Below are 18,485 nucleotides of genomic sequence, written 5' to 3' on the forward strand. Positions count from 1 at the left end.
GAATACATTACCATAGCCACGTATATTGCCAGACAAGGCATTCGGCCACAGAAATTACAAAAAAGAATAAATAAAATTTGCCTCAAATGCAATAGACTCATGTAAGTTAATTATAACTAACGTTTAAGTCATCCTAAGTAGAATTATATTCTGAAAGAAACTTATCAAGGACTCCACTAAACTGACACAGAACTGTGTTAAGGATATTGATTTTAGCTGGAAAAGTACTGGTAAGACAAGAAGGGAAGAGGAAAGAAAAAAAAATTTTTTTTTAATAATTTTATCTATGGTTTTCAGTCCTGCTGTAAATAGTCTGAATACTAGAAGTGAAAGTAATGCCTTTACATTGTTTTACAGTAACAGCTGTGGTTGTTGAAATAGCTACAGACATTATGCATCAGATCTTCCTGTGAAAGAATGACTAGTGCTCCACTGACTTTGAATCTACGCCGACTTACACCAAGTACATACTGGTCACTGTTGGGTCACAAGGGAAAGCAGATGGGAGGAGAAAAGAGGGAAAATAAATTATTTTTATTTGCATTTAATAAAATTTGGCCTACAGGCTTTATGTGACTCAGTACTGAACATCTGGGATTGATCATAGGATCACAAACTGGAAAGCAGTCATCTGGCTTCCAGAAATAAACACATTCAGTTCCTCTTCCACAACTTTATTTTTTTAGTGAGAACTGCAACAGCCATCTTAAGTCTTTTTAATACTTGCAGCCACAGTATTTTTAACTTTTTAGTAATTTTTAGTATTACTTTTTTTTCGTATGGCAGCTGCAGACAAAAGTTAAATTTAATGTAATCCTGGACTGGCAGTAGTGTTTGGGATTGCCCTCCACACGCAGACACACACAATTATTCACTACTATTTTGCTTCATAATTTTATGAAACGATGGTAATCTTGCAACTCCATTTTTTATTAGTTCCGTTCCTCACAAGCGTCATGGGAGAGGCGCAATATATGATGCAAGATGCAGCACTGATGAACTACATTGACCGGCGTTTCCTATCTTTAGAGGTATGTGCTACCTGTATCGTTCTGCAATACTGCTTAACTACAAAGAGGTTTGAAAATGGATGAATGTTTTTCTATGTGTGTGAACACAGAACAGTTTGTATCATAAACAATATCAGGAAGATAAATTTCCAGCTTTTTCAAATAAATAAGTAAAATTGTAGCTAAACTGTTAACTATAATGATTTCTAATTGCCACATCATTATTTATTGCAGGACATAATTTCATAATATATTTGTATTCTGTTATTACCTGTATTTTTTAACAACATCAGTGAATTTAGCTAAATACGCAATGTTTATAGTACTGTCACAGTCTATCCCAGGGAGCAGTATAAATATATTGTCACCGGTAGAAGTGCTGTCAAGTATTAACAAAGAGATAGAAATTTATCGTATTTTTCCTATGTACACATGAACCTATCTGAAAGAGTAGTTTAAGACACATTTGTGTAAACTAGCAGTGTACCTGCACTTCAACTAGGAGTTGAAATTATCCCCTTATAGCTGGGAGACTGAAATAGGTATTTGCTTTCAATTAATTATATAAAAGTACCAGTACCTGCTTCTTTTTCTGCAGTAAAAAAACGCCAGTACTGCAAAATACCTTTTCAGCAGGCATGCTCTAATCATAAATAGTTTATCTTAAATCATTAATATATCCTTGGCTCCCAACTTGCATTGGCAGATTTTTAGAGAAGTTCTAATGCGCCTGATCTCGCATTCCCTTTTTGGACAAAGCTCTCATTGGTCTCAACTTCACAACACAGAAAGAACTCAAGGATCAGCCTGGTATTCTGTTCCCATTGTGCAGACTGAGATTTAAATTTTCTTAGCCACTACAGGAATAACTTCACATGCTAATTTCCATTCATCTGGCACCAATTAAAAATGATGCAATTCCACCTGCGGCATTTGGTACAAAGAAAGAACAGGGAACAGGGTGTGGCAGATATTGAAGAGAACACTTGAAAACACTAAAAATACAGTTTTTGTGGAAAGTAATTAAACAGCTTCCTAGGGACTTACAGTCACATATTAATGGGAGGGAGGGCAAATACTAAAACCACACCTCCCAAAATAAGCAAACAAACCACCACCACCGAGTTTACATGGAACAAATGCATACTGCACTAACCATTCAGTAAACTTGGACATCCCCAGGTCAAACACCACCTTAAAACAAAAAACCTGAAATCTGTGCATAAAGCACGAAATCAGAACACCCAACCTAGCAGTTAGATCTACTAAAATTGTGTGTTTGGGCTTAAATACTGGCTAAAATTCCTCATCTTCCCAAAGTGGCAATCGGGCTTCTACTTTCATGCCACCTATGATCTTTACAAAGGCAGCTGCATTACAACAGAGAAATCACTTTCCTCACCTTTAAAAATGTTAATAATTTGAATCTAGGTACAGAGAAATATCTGCATGTTTTTTTTTTTTAATACAGCCAACAATTTGACAAAAATAAAATCAAACCCAAAACTTCTCAAACATAGAGATGTGAGTATTTCCATTTTCCACTTTAAATAGATGAAAAATAGCCACATTTGATACTGACTTGGTCAGAAGAGGTGTTATTAATGTGAGATGTTCAATTTGTAGATTTCCTGCAGAAAACTTTTTGAGACTGCCTCACCAGTGGTCCTACAAGAGGAGTTCTGAAAAGTTTCTGGAAAGCAAGTAATCAGAGATCATGTGCCCTTAAGTATCTCTGGCTGTTTCTATCACCGCACTTTTCCCTCTTTAGGCAGCAAAACAAAGCATCTGGTTGTCAGTAACCGCATCAAGGAAAAAAAAAAAAAGTGTATTTTTGCCCAGAACTGTGAAAGCTAGTGCCAGTCTAGTATGTCCTTTTTACGTAGATATACAGGAACAGATCATCAGTTTGAAATAGATGGGGGCAGGGGGAGTGGAAAGGGGGGAATAGCATGGTTTTTAAAGTAATCATGAATGAGGTTGTAATCTATACGGAATATACACATATATCCATGTATTTTCTTCCTGTGTTCTAACTCAAGAAGAGACTGGAAAAATGCAACCAAGACATACTGGATTACGTGGAAGAATTCCGAGACTTTTCAAAGATGGTGCTGTCACGCCTGGCGGGACTGAACAATTATAAGGCCGAGGTTAAAAGTGAAGTAGAGAATTTGCTAACAAGAATTGAACAAGCACAAAGGGACATTGACTATTTTGGATCTGTCACAGATTCTAATACATGTATAGAAGTACATGAAGACCTGGTGAAACAGCAGCTATTTGAAGAAGCAGAAGAAAAAGAGAAACTTAAACTCATGCTTAATGCAAGTAAGAATAGCTTACTTTTCAGAACTTTGATGTGAAGAGCTAGTTCTCCTAGCCAATGCATGCACGCTGATATAGGGATAACAGATTTTCACAAGTTATGTGAATACCACAGATAATTGCATGGGGTTTTGGCTCTGTAAATATTAGATTTACAAAAAAAAAAAAAGTTATGGGAGAAGAAGGGAAGAAAGTGCAATTCAAACAAGTATTTTGCAGATACTCTACTGCATATCAAATTGATTCTTTAGAAGCTGCTTTTTTTTATATAAAGTAATGTAAAAAGCCTCTGAAAGCATGCTCTTGCAAAGCCCCAGAAAAAATGTCACTGCATTTCTAAGAATTGCATCTATACCAAGGAATTAATGGTGGTCTTTGTTTTTTGGAGTAGGCAGGCGTGAAAGCCTCAGCTAAAAAGTGAACTCATGAGTTAATAAAAACACTTAATTAACTTCTACAGTTTGCATCTGTTCTACTGTCCTCTTATTCTTTCTCTCACTCTTCTCTCCATGTGCTGGGAGGAGCAAGCAAAGCTCAGTTCCGATTTGATTGTTAAGGTACCTAGTATGAAGAATATATACACAATCTATACTTTTTTTAAAAAAAAATAAGTTTTATAAGTACCTTCACCTCAAGAAAGTTGAGTTATAGATGTAAACTACATATTGTAGACGTATTTGAAGTAGTCTGTTTCCTTTTCATTCAAAAGTAGTAAGAAATTTAAAAAAAAAAACAGTAAGAAACATAAACCACCATATTTCAAAAAGCCAGGCAAAAGATCTTTAGTATCACCAACTACACAATTCCACTAACTTCAACAGAATTAGACTGATTTAATTTTACAAATAAGTTTACAATTTGTTCCTTAAACTTTTCCAGCAAAAGAGTATTAAGGCAGATGTTAACAGAAGCAATCATCTATTCTGCTTCTAAGCTCTAAACTTACACCCCAATTGAGTGCTCTGAATACCAAGATTTCTTTTTTCCATATAGATTTTTTTGAACATTAGGCATTTCTTTGAGAGGCAGAAAAAACCTGGGGTTTTTAAACTGCCTGTTGTAAGGACACTTTGAAAATTATATCTTTCTGAGAGTTCTTGTCTCAAGAACACAGACACTATTCATAGATTTCAGATAGTAATTTCTCCTGCAGAGGAAGATGTTGCTAAGGCTGGCTAGGTATTTTGATTCAACAGTTTTTAAGTTTTTAGAATCTATCAATAAACATTAGTTTTGGGAAAGCTGTTGTGGCTTGCTCAGGGAAGGTGCATCCAGAGTGAGGACTTTCAAGAAAAAAATCCACGCTGTAGCAGCAATATCCAAATGCTTTGGTTAGAGGGTATCAGCACACACAAATGACATAAGGTTGCTTTCTGCAGGGAACTGGAATCTTGCCACTGACTTCAATAGGTTCATATCAGGCCAAATAGGGAGGCTGGTTTTGCTTTCTCCATTTCATCTACTGCCAGAACTTCCTGCCTTAGGGCTTTGTTTGTTCTGTTTACTAAAATGGCTGCACTTCACTAAAGGCAATTCTTTATACTTCAAATAGTCTCTTGTAATTTATGAGTGCCTTTGGTAAACAATCTTGTTAATACGCTTTGCAGTAGAGTTTTTCCTGGAAAGGATGGTACTTGATAAAGATCTTAGTGTCTAAATCCGCGTCAAAGAATCACACAGAATCACAGAACGTTAGGGGTTGGAAGGGACCTCGAAAGTTCGTCTAGTCCAACCCCCTGCCAGAGCAGGACCACCCAGAGCAGGTCACACAGGAACGTGTCCGGGCGGGTTTTGAATGTCTCCAGAGAAGGAGACTCCACCACCTCTCTGGGCAGCCTGTTCCAGGGCTCTGTCACCCTCACAGGGAAAAAGTTTTTCCTTATGTTAAAGTGGAACCTCCTGTGCTCCAGCTTGCACCCGTTGCCCCTTGTCCTGTCATTGGACATCACCAAGAAGAGCCCGGCTCCATCCTCCTGACACTCGCCCTTTAAGTATTTATAAACATTAATGAGGTCACTCCTCAGTCTCCCCTGAGTCTTTACAAGATTTCTGCTTTTTGGTCTTAAACATCTGTGCAAAGTGCATACAAAACGTAATGTAGCCAAAAATATGACTTGCTCTCTGCTAGTGCTAATTTTATCCCTATAGTCAGGTAAACAACTATGTAATTCCATCAGCCATAGAAGCATAAGAACTGGTAACACAGGCATCATACATTTAAAGACCACCTTAATGTACGGGCATTCCCAATTTTTTGATCTATATTTTTGTTTTAGTTCCTTTGTGCTGCAGGTGTTGGGAAGGGGAATGAGAAGATAATCCATTGTTTTGGTTTTCTGTTATGATCTATTTTTATTTGCCTTTATATTATAAATGAAAAAAAAAAAAAAAAGAGGCTAACAGATGATAAGAAAATTCCTGAAACTAAATTACAGTACACATGGCATATCAGGAAAATGGATTTTAATTTGTATACCTTCAATAAGCAATAAATTTGATTAATCTAGTGTGTTGCTCTAAAACTTAAGTCACTTCTTTGAAGTAAAAATTACAGTCCTGTAAAACAACTGACAAGAATAATCAGAAGCACTAACTGTTCTCTTGGTCTCCTCTCAGGTACAGAAGTAGAATCCCTTTTGTATAACACTGGTATAATAGAGCACAAAACAATGCACTATGTGCAGCTAAAGATACGCAGTTTCCTTAGCAGGAGATGCTGGATATATCATATAAAATTAGCTACAACACTACTTACCATCCATATCAGCGCTGACACCTTTACTGGTATACTGACCCTGGCCTTATAGTTGGATTAAAAGGAAACAGTAAATTGAAGAAAGGAAATTAGAAAATTCACTAGATACTCTATTTTTTTTTTTTTTTTGATCTTTGCATGTTTCCTTGCAGGTTGTGACCATGTGCTTGCAGGTGTTAAGTCCCTAAAGGTAGTTAAGAAGACCGGAGATAAGCATGGCTCTTGGATGAAAGATCCTGGCAAAAGGCATGCAAAGATTTATTTATTAAATGGTCCTGTAAATAATGTTATTTTGGAATTTGCAAATATCATGACATTCATGGAAAGCAATCATACGCTAAAAGCTCGCAGAGTCACCTTGCCATTTGCCTGGGAAGGAACTGGCCACATCATATATCAGGGTTTCCTGTTCTATCACAGATATGGTTCCTTAAATGAGATAATTAAATTCAATATCCAGAAAAGAAATATAACTGACCAAATGCTACTGCCAGGGGCTGGAAGGATTCCTGCCTATCAGCTTTCTCCATCTACAAAAATAGATCTTGCCATTGATGAGCAAGGGCTCTGGGCAATCCATGCAGAACCAGAGACTGGAGGAAACATTGTGATTACTAAAATCAACCACATAACCATGGCAGTAGAGCACACTTGGGACACATCATGCAACAGCAAGGATGCCGAAGCAGCTTTCATGGCTTGCAACACACTCTATGTTGTCTACAACTTCCCTAGTGGAGGCACCTCTCGCATACAATGTGTTTATGATGTTTTGGAAGTTGTAAATACTTACGAAATCCCAGTACTGCATTTTCCAAAACGTCAAGGTAGCCATTGCACCATACATTACAATCCTAAAGAAAAGCAACTCTTTGCTTGGGGTGATGGATCCCTGATCATTTACAAGCTTCTCACAAAGAAAAAAGTTTAGACTCTTTAGTAATTTTTCAAATACATTTAAAAGGTACCAGTCCGATGTCAACACAGTCACTAAAATGTATTAAAATTACAATATTCCCATCTGTTACAACTTTCACCTATTTTGTATAAATTTAGGCTTACATACCCCAGATATCTTAAACCAATGTCCAATTAAGAATATGTAAAGTCCCCCTTAACATGAATTACATGATGACTAAATACTGCACATGTACAACCCCCCCACCACACACACAAATTAGTCTTAAAGACTAAGGTTGATTAAAAAAAAAAAAAAAATAATCTCCGACGTATTGTCTTCCAATCAAAACCATGTATTCTGCTTCAGTGCCATGGAAATAAATCAGAAGTCCTTCCTGTCCATTATAAAGCACTATAAAATCACATGCTTCCAAAGAAATGGTCTATAAAGTTTTAACAGGAGAGGTTTGTTACATCACAAAGCATAAGAGTATACATCCTCACAAACATGGTTTAACATATAGTTCTTGTACATACATCAAGGCTATTCCTATTCATTGGACTTCCAGACTATTTCCATGAAATTTCCACATTTTTATTATACATATAGCTGTACAGTGCACTTTTGATCCTGATAATACATTAGCTGCAGCTAAATATTCACTTTTATCAGCTTCAATTTGCCACCTTTCAATTTTTTACAGCATATCACTGTTTTGTGAGTAACAGATAAACTTCAGCTAAATACAAACACATTTTTGTTTCAAAAATAATATTAAAAATCCCCAACAAACTCTAGAGTTTTACTTGTGAAACACAAGTACTGGGTGTAGTTTTTGGTTTTTAGTGACAGCTGCATTTCTGTTTAAGAACAACAACAACAACACTCACAAAAAAATGATGCCTGAAAAGCAATTCACACCTGTTTCTATAAAAAGCTCATTTTGTTCTTTACACTGAAAGAGCTGTTGTTTTGCTTAAAAATAGCTTCAACAGAACAGGCAAATATCAGGAAATGATTTTAAAAAGGAGTTCCAGAATACAACTAGGAGCGTATGGACTACTGAGTTGCAACAGCTTTTAGCAAAAGAAACTATATCCTTCTAAGCAGCCTTGATGACTATAGCATTACTTCTGTGTCGCAGAAGCCATAGGAAGCACAGTTAAAGACATCCTCAGGCTGAAAGTAAGGTGGACTGGCTCTGATTTCCTTTGTGACCATGGGTCAAAGGTAGATTCAACTATTTGGCCTTTTATTCTCATCTGTAAAAGTAGAAACACAGAAATACTAATGGTATTAGCCGCCTTTGGAATGCTTTGAGACCTTGTACTTCAAAAAGATGTGCAATTTTCTTTACTTGACAAATAAAGGCTTTTGATGTAAATAAGGATTGAGTCTGCTCTTTAGAAGAGGCATTCTTGGAATATGCTATGTGCCACACTATTACACAACAGAGAAAGCCTATGTTACTGTTCTATAGAGAGATTTCAATGAGCAATCCTCAAAAGTTCAGGCAGGTTTCCCTCTGAACCTTGCTGCCCTGGAAATTCAAGCTTCATAATGAATGTAGTCACTCCATCACACATGGCCTCTAGGTTGGTTAGGCTTGCCCTTGGTGAAGCCATGCTGGCTGTCTCTAATCACCACCCTGTCTTCCATGCACCTTAACACAGCTTCTAGGAGGATCTGTTCCATGATCTTCCCAGGCACAGAGGTGAGGCTGACAGGTATCTTTCACTAGATCAGGGTGCTCACAGCCCCAGCCAACCTGGCCTTGGACACTTTCAGGGATGGGGCATCCACACCTTCTCTCTCATACCATAGTACGAAAAATGACTAATTTTCGTAATTGTTAGCACACAAATATTTTTGAGAAAGTCAGAAGAGACACTTGGTTTGTCATCTGGGATGACAAAGGGCAAAAATAAGGATGGTTTGTTCAGAATCAGAAAGGAAAGAATCACAAATATCTGAACTGAACAACCTGCTCCAAGATACCAGTCTCCAACAAGCAAGGACGAAGCACTGTTGGCAAGGCAGTAGTAAGCCATGACAAGACTGCATGAAAGAGGGCATTGGCTTCCAGTTCAGACAGATGATATGATTGATCATTACCATGGGAATTAAATTGGTACAAGGAGATGAATACAGAGAAGTCTTCACTGAGAACAAAAAACACACAAATGACAGTTTATGACCTCTACCTTCACCATCTAGGTAACACACACTATTGTCCCTACTGATCAAGTCTTTTCGTGCTGCACTTTCTCCGTGTGCCTGTTTCGTCTGAATTACTGGCTTTTTGCTTTTTCAGTGCTGCATTTTCATTTTCAGACTTTACAGACAGGTCCACTTGGGCTGGCTCTTCTGCTTCTCTGCAGCTCTTAGAGTGGAATGCAGAGTTCTCCGCTATGACAGCAGGATCACCATCCTCCTAACAGCAGCAACATTCTTCAATGTTTTGGCTGTGATAAGGGTCCCTCTCCTCTTCACTGATTCCAGTTACCTCATTATTTCTCCATGTTAAATCGTGACCGCCCCTTCCCATGGTGAAATCAGACAGCAGGGTTTCAGTGCACAGCTATTCATACTCCATGCCCTCCACTCTTCCTGACAGCTCTTCTGCAGAGGGCTGGCTCAGGTCAGGGTAATCTACTAGGATTATGTCCTGTTTGCACTTGAAGCAATTTGAATTACCATAAACGAGATTTTTCAGCCCTCTCTGATTTATTAACACCCATATGATGAATTTAAGCTTTCTGACAAGAGTGTGCTTTCTTCTTTGGATTTTGTGGATACCAAGGATCTGTGGACTGTATGCTAAATGCAACTGCTTTACTAGTACAGCAGAGCTTGATGCTGGGAGCATGGTGTAAATTATGCCAGTATAACCAGGTTTATTTTTACAGTGCCCATCAGAGACATGTTTGTTCCTCAGAAAATAATCTTCCTTTCTCTTTTCCTTCTTCATTTATATCTGCCTGGATCTGGAGGATGAGAGCATTCATACAAGCAAACATCGTATAAGAAAAACACACACAACATTTATTACGGATGGGTTTATCACTAAGCAATGCAACTAGTACATGCTTACTGTCATCCTGCTATGTAACAGTGCCTGGTTTTCCCCATGTGCTACTTCCCACCCTGTGTGCTTGCCAACAGTCAGAGGACACTGCTACAAAGATATTCATGGAAGCTTAGAAAAGAAACTGCAGAACTGAAACCATTAAGACACAGGTCTCCTAATACTGAAGAAATAGCTCCTCCTGAAGGCAAAAATTGGGACCTGTGGCTCTTTTAAGTTATTTGAACTTTTCATGGTTTTGCATTGCATATAAGAAGATACCACATTATTATACTTGCACTATATTGAGCCCTAAGCCCAGAAAAAGGATTATGCAATCCAAGCAGTGCAGTTACAGAGAAGCAAACAAAAGTGCAAATAAGCTCCATTTACAGATGTGGAGGAACCCCAGCATGAAGGCAAGGCAGCCGTATGTGCTGGAGAATGACGGTAGGGTGATTTCTTGCTGGAGAATTGGCACATTGCCTGGCTCAGTATTCATTGATAGACTATGATGGTCACTGATTATGTTGCGTTATATTGGTAAGAACTCTGCCCATGCCATTTGTTTCTCTCTAACAGCTCGATTTATGTGCAGATTTCTCCATGATGACATTTTCACCCAGAAGCAGAAGATAAGCATCTGTCCTCCATACCTCTGACACACAGAAATAATTCAAACTGCAGTCCAGTTAGACATCAGAATAATCTCTGATTATAACGCTAGTGAACCTTGACACAGACCTTTTTATCTCGAAAACTTTCAGTGACAGGAGACTCACAATTTCCTCTGTCAGGGACAATACAGGTTTGGGTAATCTTGCATTTTGACAGGTGGTTGATCACAACAGTAGTTACCAGCAGAGAGGAGGAGTGGTCTCTGGGTACTACCTAAGCCACCCTGGGAAGTTAACTGAGAAAAATAAGTATATTGTCAGGTGACTGTTTGCTCTCCAAGAATCTGTGCCCCTCCTGAAAACTAGTGAAGCTCCAAAGTTGAGAAAAATCCTTGCCTAGACCAACCTTTCTGCATTTCTACATGGAATACTCACTCTGATGTTGCATTCATTTGCTTTGAAATACATGATTGGTACAAAAAATATTGAAAACCAGATAATTTTATAACTCTTACCTGGGTTCTCCTGTCCAGTGTTTGTGATACATGAAGTTATAAAGAACATTTTTATTAGGATGTGCAAGTAAAAATCATTCAGAGGATTATTACACTAGATCGTTCTGTGACCTCAAAGTTAATAATAATTTTCTTATTCTTAATTAGCTGGAAAAGGAAAGAATCCAACATATGAACACTAATTGCTAATGCAATGAGTTAGATCATAAACTTCTTACATGTTTATCTGTTATCCAAAAACTATTTGATAACTAATCCTCTTTAAGTATTTTTTGGGACCAACACTGATCTTACACCTTGTACTTCTTTTCTGATCCCTTGTAATGCCTGAAATTATCTGTAACCATTAACAAATATCCAGGAAGAATTAAGCACTTTTGTAGGTTTTTAAATATAGTTTTATGAGAATATTTAGTTTAAATAACACATATGCCCAATTGCTTTTTCTTTTAAAGGCCATCTTGTACTGCTTGCATTAACACTGTCCATTTACTTCAACTGAGGATTAGAAGATAAAGTGTCGATGTAATTTCCTGTGTACATATTCAATTTGAAATCGATACTGTGCCATGTTGACTGATGCCTCTCCCTGTAAGAGCTACAAATATCCACTTTGGCTTCATGTTCACACTGTGTTTTTCCAAAAGCAATTTCAATGTGTCTGCAAGATGCATGCTGATTTAATGTCAGCTTTCCAGTGCAACACGTGCAGTTGGTAAAAACAACTTTGACAGAAAAGGTTTTCTTTAGAATAGGTGCAAAACCTGATTTAAAGCCTTAGCTCTTCTCTATGGATCCAGAAAACTGAGGGAATCATCTGAAATCAGATATTTCACTCCCAGAGGAAATCAGCTCTGAAGTGTGCAGAACTCATATCATTGTGGAAAATGTTATCTCCTATCAGGATCTGAAAAAAATATTTCTATTTCACCAATCTTTTTAACAGAAGCAATTTTGCTGAATGCTAGGAATTGCTTGTTTTCTCCATTTTGGAAGCTAGTGACTACATCAAGAAAAAATGCATTTCCTATACAATTGTTTGGCCACAAAATGCAAACATAAACTTACGGGATTAAAGACGGCAGTAAAGTCAAAATGTATTGCTCTAAGTTTACAGGACTTACATGTAGACAAACTGAAACTGTTTAGGGTAGTCCAGAACAAAAATAGCACATTCCCATCCTCTTTGCACATTTGATTCAACTACATTTCTAGTCGGTCTTGTCAACAAATAATTTCTTATAAAATTTCAAATAAACATCATTCATTCCACAACTTACTAATACCATAATTCATATGAATTCATACTTTGAATAAACCTTTTTCTGATCAAATTTGTACTGAAAATAATGTTCTGTTTTACTAACCAATAGACATGAAAGAAGTGCACTTTTTCTACCTAAGCGATTTAAAATACATTGGCACTGGTCATCTACTTGTATATTTATGTTTTGACATGTACAAGCGCACCTACATAAACAGGAAAAAAAAATAAGGGCACACAGCTGTACAAACATAAAACAATTCACATATGCCACAACCATCCAGGTACTCCCACAGCATAAGCCTCCATAGGTTTATAAGACATAGCACAGCACTGAAATCCAGGCGACACAAAGAAGCTGCAGTTGATTTTACTACCTATAATTTTAGTGAGTCCCTGTAATGGAGCTATAAGGCAAGGAAAGTGCTGCTTATTGTATCCTTCCAGCAAAGTTTTTTGTGAAATATTGATATTAACATTTGCTGTCATGGTATTTGTCTGATATTACTCACAACATCAAATTAACTTCAACATTACAAGTATTAGTATTCACAAAAATCACATTTTAATTTCACCCCCGTTTGTGTCTATGCGAAAAGAATTTGTTCGATCGTTTAGTGAGGAACTACATCTCATGGCTGACTATCCAAGAAAAACAATAAGGAATGTTCATAAACAAAATATGAATACTTTTAAAAAAGGAATGCAGTACGTTCACAGAAACAATCCTGATGACTGACAAGCAAGACAAAGGAGAAGCTAAATTCATATCCTTACTCACTCCATTAGTTCAGGGAAACAAATATTTTATCTGTGTACAATCGTACTGAATAAATTCAGCATTTTACACCTTTGTAACTATTTAACACCTTCGTTGGTAATACAGATAGAGGGATTGAGTGCACCCTCTGAAGTCTGACGATGACATCAAGCTGTGTGGTACAGTTGCCACGCTGAAGGGAAGGGATGTCCTCCAGAGGGACCCGGACAGGCTGGAGAGGTGGGCCTGTGCAAACCTCATGGAGTTCAGCAAGGCCAAGTGCAAGGTCCTGTGCCTGGGTCAGGGCAATCCCAAGCACAGACACAGGCTGGGCGATGAGGGGGTTGAGAGCAGCCCTGGGAAGGACTTGGCCATGCTGGTGGATGAAAGACTGAATGTGACCCCGCAATGGGCACTCACAGCCCAGAAAGCCAATTGCACTCTGGGCTGCATCCAGAGCAGTGTGGCCAGTAGGTCAGGGGAAGTGATTCCTCCCCTCTGCTCTGGGGAGACCCCACCTGCAGCGCTGCATCCAGCTCTGGAGCCCCCACAGTAACAAAGACATGGACCTGTTTGAGCGCGGCCAGAGAAGGGCCATGAAGATGTTCAGGGGGCTGGAGCAGCTCCCCTGTGAGGACAGGCTGAGAGAGTTGGGGGTGTTCAGCCTGGGGAAGACGAGGCTCCGGGGAGACCCTATAGCGGCCTTCAGTGCTGAAAGGGGGCTGCAGGAAAGGTGGGGAGGGACTGTTTGTCAGGGAGTGTAGTGATAGGATGAGGGGTAAAGATTTCAAACTGAAAGAGGGGAGGTTTAGATGAGATATTAGGAAGAAGTTCTTTCCTGTGAGGGTGGTGAGACACTGGCACAGGCTGCCCAGAGCAGCTGTGGCTGCCCCCTCCCTGGCAGGGCTCAAGGCCAGGCTGGATGGGGCTGGGAGCGACCTGGTCTGGTGGGAGGTGTCCCTGCCCATGGCAGGGGGTTGGAACTGGATGATCTTTAAGGTCCCTTCCAACCCAAACCATTCTGTGATTCTATGATTTTAGGTTCTCTATGAATGGTGAACTAGGCTTTAAAACAAACAAAACAAACAAAAAAACCCAGCTGTGCTTTTTAAAGGAGCCTAAAAGAAATAAACCTTTTCCTGAATATATCAGCTAAAAAGCACACAATAAATCTTAACAGCAGGAAAAAAGGTGTTTACTATAGCAAAAATTGAAACACTTCTCAGGCTGAACCGGAGAGTCACAATTCAGGTCTGGATGCAGAAAACCACTGCCTTAAGCTACAGATGTGACAGGAATACAGTCATTTTCATACCAGCAAGTTTTTGATACTGAGTTACTTTTTTTTGGTTTGACATGAATCTCTATTTAGGAAAAAACTACGGATCATGATAGTCATAAATATGCAAAGACATCTAGTTCCATAACAAGAGCAGAGCACTTCTGGTAAAGCAAATATCAGAGCCACAATAGAGATGACTGACCATAGTTATTTCCTGTTCAGAGAGGACTTTTTGGGAGACAGAAACTCCTGTTTATTAATGTAACAAGTCAAAGAGAGTTCACATTAAGAAGCCGCAAATAATAAAATACGTTAGGATAACACAGAGTAACATAATCATCTTAGCTAAGTTTGAACATTTATAATAAAATTAAACTGCAAATTACCTGAAAAGGCTTGCTAACTGCCGAAGTGTCAAAATTCTAGTGCTCATAAATAACTTTTACCATGGTAAGTTTCTGGTTTTATTTGGAGTAATGGAAATTATGGCAAAGCACAGAAGAATGGTTTTAGTTTTTAAACAGAGATAAGCTTATTTAGAGGCTTATATAGCTGCAATCATTGTGAAATCACAAGAAGATTTAGAGGCCATTTGAAGTGAAACACAGGTTTTCTCAGAATCAACCAAAACTCCTGCAGCTGTGGCACTGTGATCAAGCTAAAACCAACCCTTCTGAGAGGCTCCTGCTGGTACTTAACTTGGTTCCCTACCAGCTCCTGTCCCAATGTGGTATAAAGGTGCATGAAGGCTGTACAGCTTCTACCTCAAGATGTAGTCCAGTTCTTCTCCAGAATGGCACAAGGTGGGGCAGGAAATTCATGATTCATAAAGAATGTCTCTCTGATTTCATAACTGGAAATGTATATTCAGGCAGCTCACAGTGAAGACTTTGGTTTTGATTTGTTTACCTCTGAGCATGGAGGTACATCCTGATGATCATTTAAGATCAGTGTAGTAAGATCCATGCATCTATACCGCGACCATGAAGTACACTAGACATGTATCTCTATTTGAGTGAAGAGGGCAAGATGATTAGTTTCGGCCATACAAGAGAAAGGAGAACTTTAAAGTGGCTGATACTATTTATCATCCCACAGTAATTTACATAAAATCTGCCATTAATTCAAATATTCATAATTTTATATTAACTTTCTTGATAATTAACTTTAAATTTATAGGCAATACATTGGCAAATTAATTAACATGGCTGTAGTCAGGTTTTATGATATGAGACTTCAGATCCCTACTAGTTAATTTAAATTAAAGTAAAAACACATCAGGAGACATTTTTCTGGTTACTGCTAAAATCTAATGAAAGTGTAGTAATCAGGATGTGGACAGCCATCTCCAAATTAGGCTTATGCAGCTCAAAGCCAGGGCAAAGAGACAAGACACATTAGCCTCAAAAGAAAAACCCTGAGACTGAAGAATTGCTGAAAACCTGCAGTCTGGCAGATAGACAAAACAGGTCTTAGGTGCTAGATCAAGCTTCAGAACATCATAAAGTTTATCTCTGAAGGTGGAGAGAGGACAAAGGGAACAGGCAACAGGGAAACAGCTAAAAGTCAGACTACGGAGAGTCAAGAAGGGCGCTTCAACAGGAAACTTGTATTGTGTAGAAACAGGCTACGTGTCCCCAGGGAATCCGTATATCGGAGTTGCTGCTGCATGCGTCAATCACAGTGAATTACTCATCAGTTCCAGGCTATGCATGCTATGGTAGGCACATATCAGCTACTGGATCCAAGACAATCATTAGAGATAGGGACCTGCTGCTTTTTTCTGCGGTTGGCTTGGTTTTGGGAGTTGGGTTGTTGGGAGGGTTTTTTTTGCATTAGATCTTAGTGACTGCACACAGGCTGACCCTTAAGATAATTTTAAGATGTGTATCTGCAAAGACTCAGTTATACCTGACTGATACACTGCACACTCTTCTTTAATCTCCACAGAATGTTCCATTCATCCTCTATGGAGTCACATTTGAGCTAACATTGGAAAATAAGAAAAGAAAGTTGATCAGTAAACAAATTAAGAGCTCAGGCATGTGATTGAGTTCCTGCCCATCAGCTGAGTCGCAATAACTGACCTTGCCTGCTCTGGCTAATGTAGAGGTCAGATGGAAGTAGCTTAAGCTAATCTTCACTGCCTGAGAGTTGCAACAAGTCACACATCACGGCTCATTCCTGCAGCTAGGCAAGCACAGAGTATTTTGTTATATCAGACTAACTGAATCGTAACACCAAGCAGCATCGGCTGGAGCTGCCTAAGGTCTGCCTCTAAAACAAAAGTGAAGGCATGACTTATTGCGTCTGTATGTATGACTATGAGAAAAAGAACTGTGGGATAGCAACCACAACAATCAAAGACAGAAGCAATCAAGAGCATTATCTGCGAAAAAGAGCAGAGAGAGACCCTTGTCTCCCGGCTCAAAACTTGCAGGTAAGATGCACTTGGAATTTTTCTGCTGTTATGGTCTCCCCTGTGTTTGAAGGTACAGGATTTTGTGTGTATTTTTTAAATAAGAAAAAACTTACAAAAAGATACATCTTACTTGAATCAAACCTAAACGCTGGCTAGAAGCTTTCATGAAAAGATAATAGAACAATGGATATCTTTTGAGTCAAGAAACAGCTTAATAATGGGAATAAATTCATGATACTTTCTAGCACGTATTTTTTCCTACCATTTCTTAATGCAACAAATTTAGACAACTGCCAAATCCCCCAATGTTATGAGTTCAGTCTGAAACAAGTCCCATGATTCAAAATTGTCTCATAAAGGAGATGGAATAAGAGCTTATATGGTACTGTATTCTCTCTACATAAGCATGCAGTAACTTAGAGGATAAACTTTATTTTCCAAGTTGCAATAACAGAGCCTTTGCCTCATGGTTAGAGCAAATGCAGATGCAGATGTTTTAAACAGCTATGTCTGCCTGAAAAGACTGCAGCTTCCCTCCATTAGCTTTTAATTCACTATGGTAGCCTTGCCAACCCAAAAATTTATAGAATGCCTCAACATATGGAGCTAGTATTTACCTGGGAGCCAAGAACGTTCATTCCAAAAAAACTCCCAAGATCACTCGTGCCTGATACAAAAGCTGAACACTAGATGGAGTGATGTCCTTGTAGCATCACTAGCTAAATTTAGATAGTTACGGCCGTCTCGGGTATAATTCCAATTAGTTACATGCAAGCAGCCACATCAATGACTTGTTTAAATGTCTTTTAAAACGCTGAACAAAAGTAACAGCACGTTCCTGAAAGCTTTCTTTAAGAACTGCATGAGTCCATGAAAGCTTCTGGAATATAAACAGAAGTTGGGGGGCGGGGGGGGGGGAAGCTCAACAAGTATAGTTGAAAAACCTACCTATTTATTAAGGAATTTTTTAAAAAGTGTATTTCATCTGTCCTAGTAAGAGATATCTGAAAATAAGACTTTTATATCATGCATACTGCTACAGAACAGTTGATGCTCTAAACTATCAGAGAAGAAAAAACAGCAAGTTCTGTTTTAGTATCAAGTAGCTGTAGCTGTTCTGCAAGATTCCAAGAAAATTTCAAGCATAATTTTATGTAGAGACAAAATATCTTTATTTAAACTCTTATCTTGAATATTTCGCATTAACTCAATCAAATAATGACAGGGTAAAAAACCCACAACCATACCTTACCCATTAAAAAAAAAGCATACCCACATACGTTAAAAAAAAGTTTTCAAAGGATAAGAGAAGGTTGTGCACCTTACCAGAGGAAATTGGTAACATGACTGACCACAAACCTCAATTAAAGGCAGGCTACACTTTCTAATAAGACATAATGGATTAGCTGTACGGAGTCAATGGGGAAGGACTCTCCCATACACTATTTCCTGTCTACAGCTTATTTAACCAAATTTACATGAAAGGAAATCTCTGAGCATTTAAATGAATGCTTTTTTCACAAACAAGAGGTTACACAATACTTGCAGCTTTCACAGTCCTGCA

At 38.4% G+C, this 18,485-nt stretch overlaps 1 protein-coding gene across 1 annotated transcript; it reads left to right on the forward strand.

The window, feature by feature from the left end:
• The first annotated feature begins 905 nt into the window (after window positions 1-905).
• On the forward strand, window positions 906-7,024 carry OLFML1 (olfactomedin like 1). The gene is made up of 3 exons (XM_009959885.1): window positions 906-1,031; window positions 3,053-3,341; window positions 6,246-7,024. The coding sequence occupies exons 1-3, from the start codon at window positions 906-908 to the stop codon at window positions 7,022-7,024; spliced, it is 1,194 nt and encodes a 397-aa protein (XP_009958187.1).
• The last annotated feature ends 11,461 nt before the right edge of the window (window positions 7,025-18,485 follow it).

Source organism: Leptosomus discolor, chromosome 12 (assembly GCF_034619465.1).
Source record: "Leptosomus discolor isolate bLepDis1 chromosome 12, bLepDis1.hap2, whole genome shotgun sequence".
NCBI classification, from domain to species: Eukaryota; Metazoa; Chordata; class Aves; order Leptosomiformes; family Leptosomidae; genus Leptosomus; species Leptosomus discolor.

Excerpts from the sequence above, each read along its gene's own strand:
- OLFML1 (XM_009959885.1), top strand. The coding sequence starts at position 906 with ATGGTAATCTTGCAACTCCATTTTTTATTAGTTCCGTTCCTCACAAGC. Across the intron at positions 1,032-3,052 it reads GGCGTTTCCTATCTTTAGAG|AAGAGACTGGAAAAATGCAA; the intron begins GTATGTGCTACC and ends TTCTAACTCAAG. Across the intron at positions 3,342-6,245 it reads TAAACTCATGCTTAATGCAA|GTTGTGACCATGTGCTTGCA; the intron begins GTAAGAATAGCT and ends GTTTCCTTGCAG.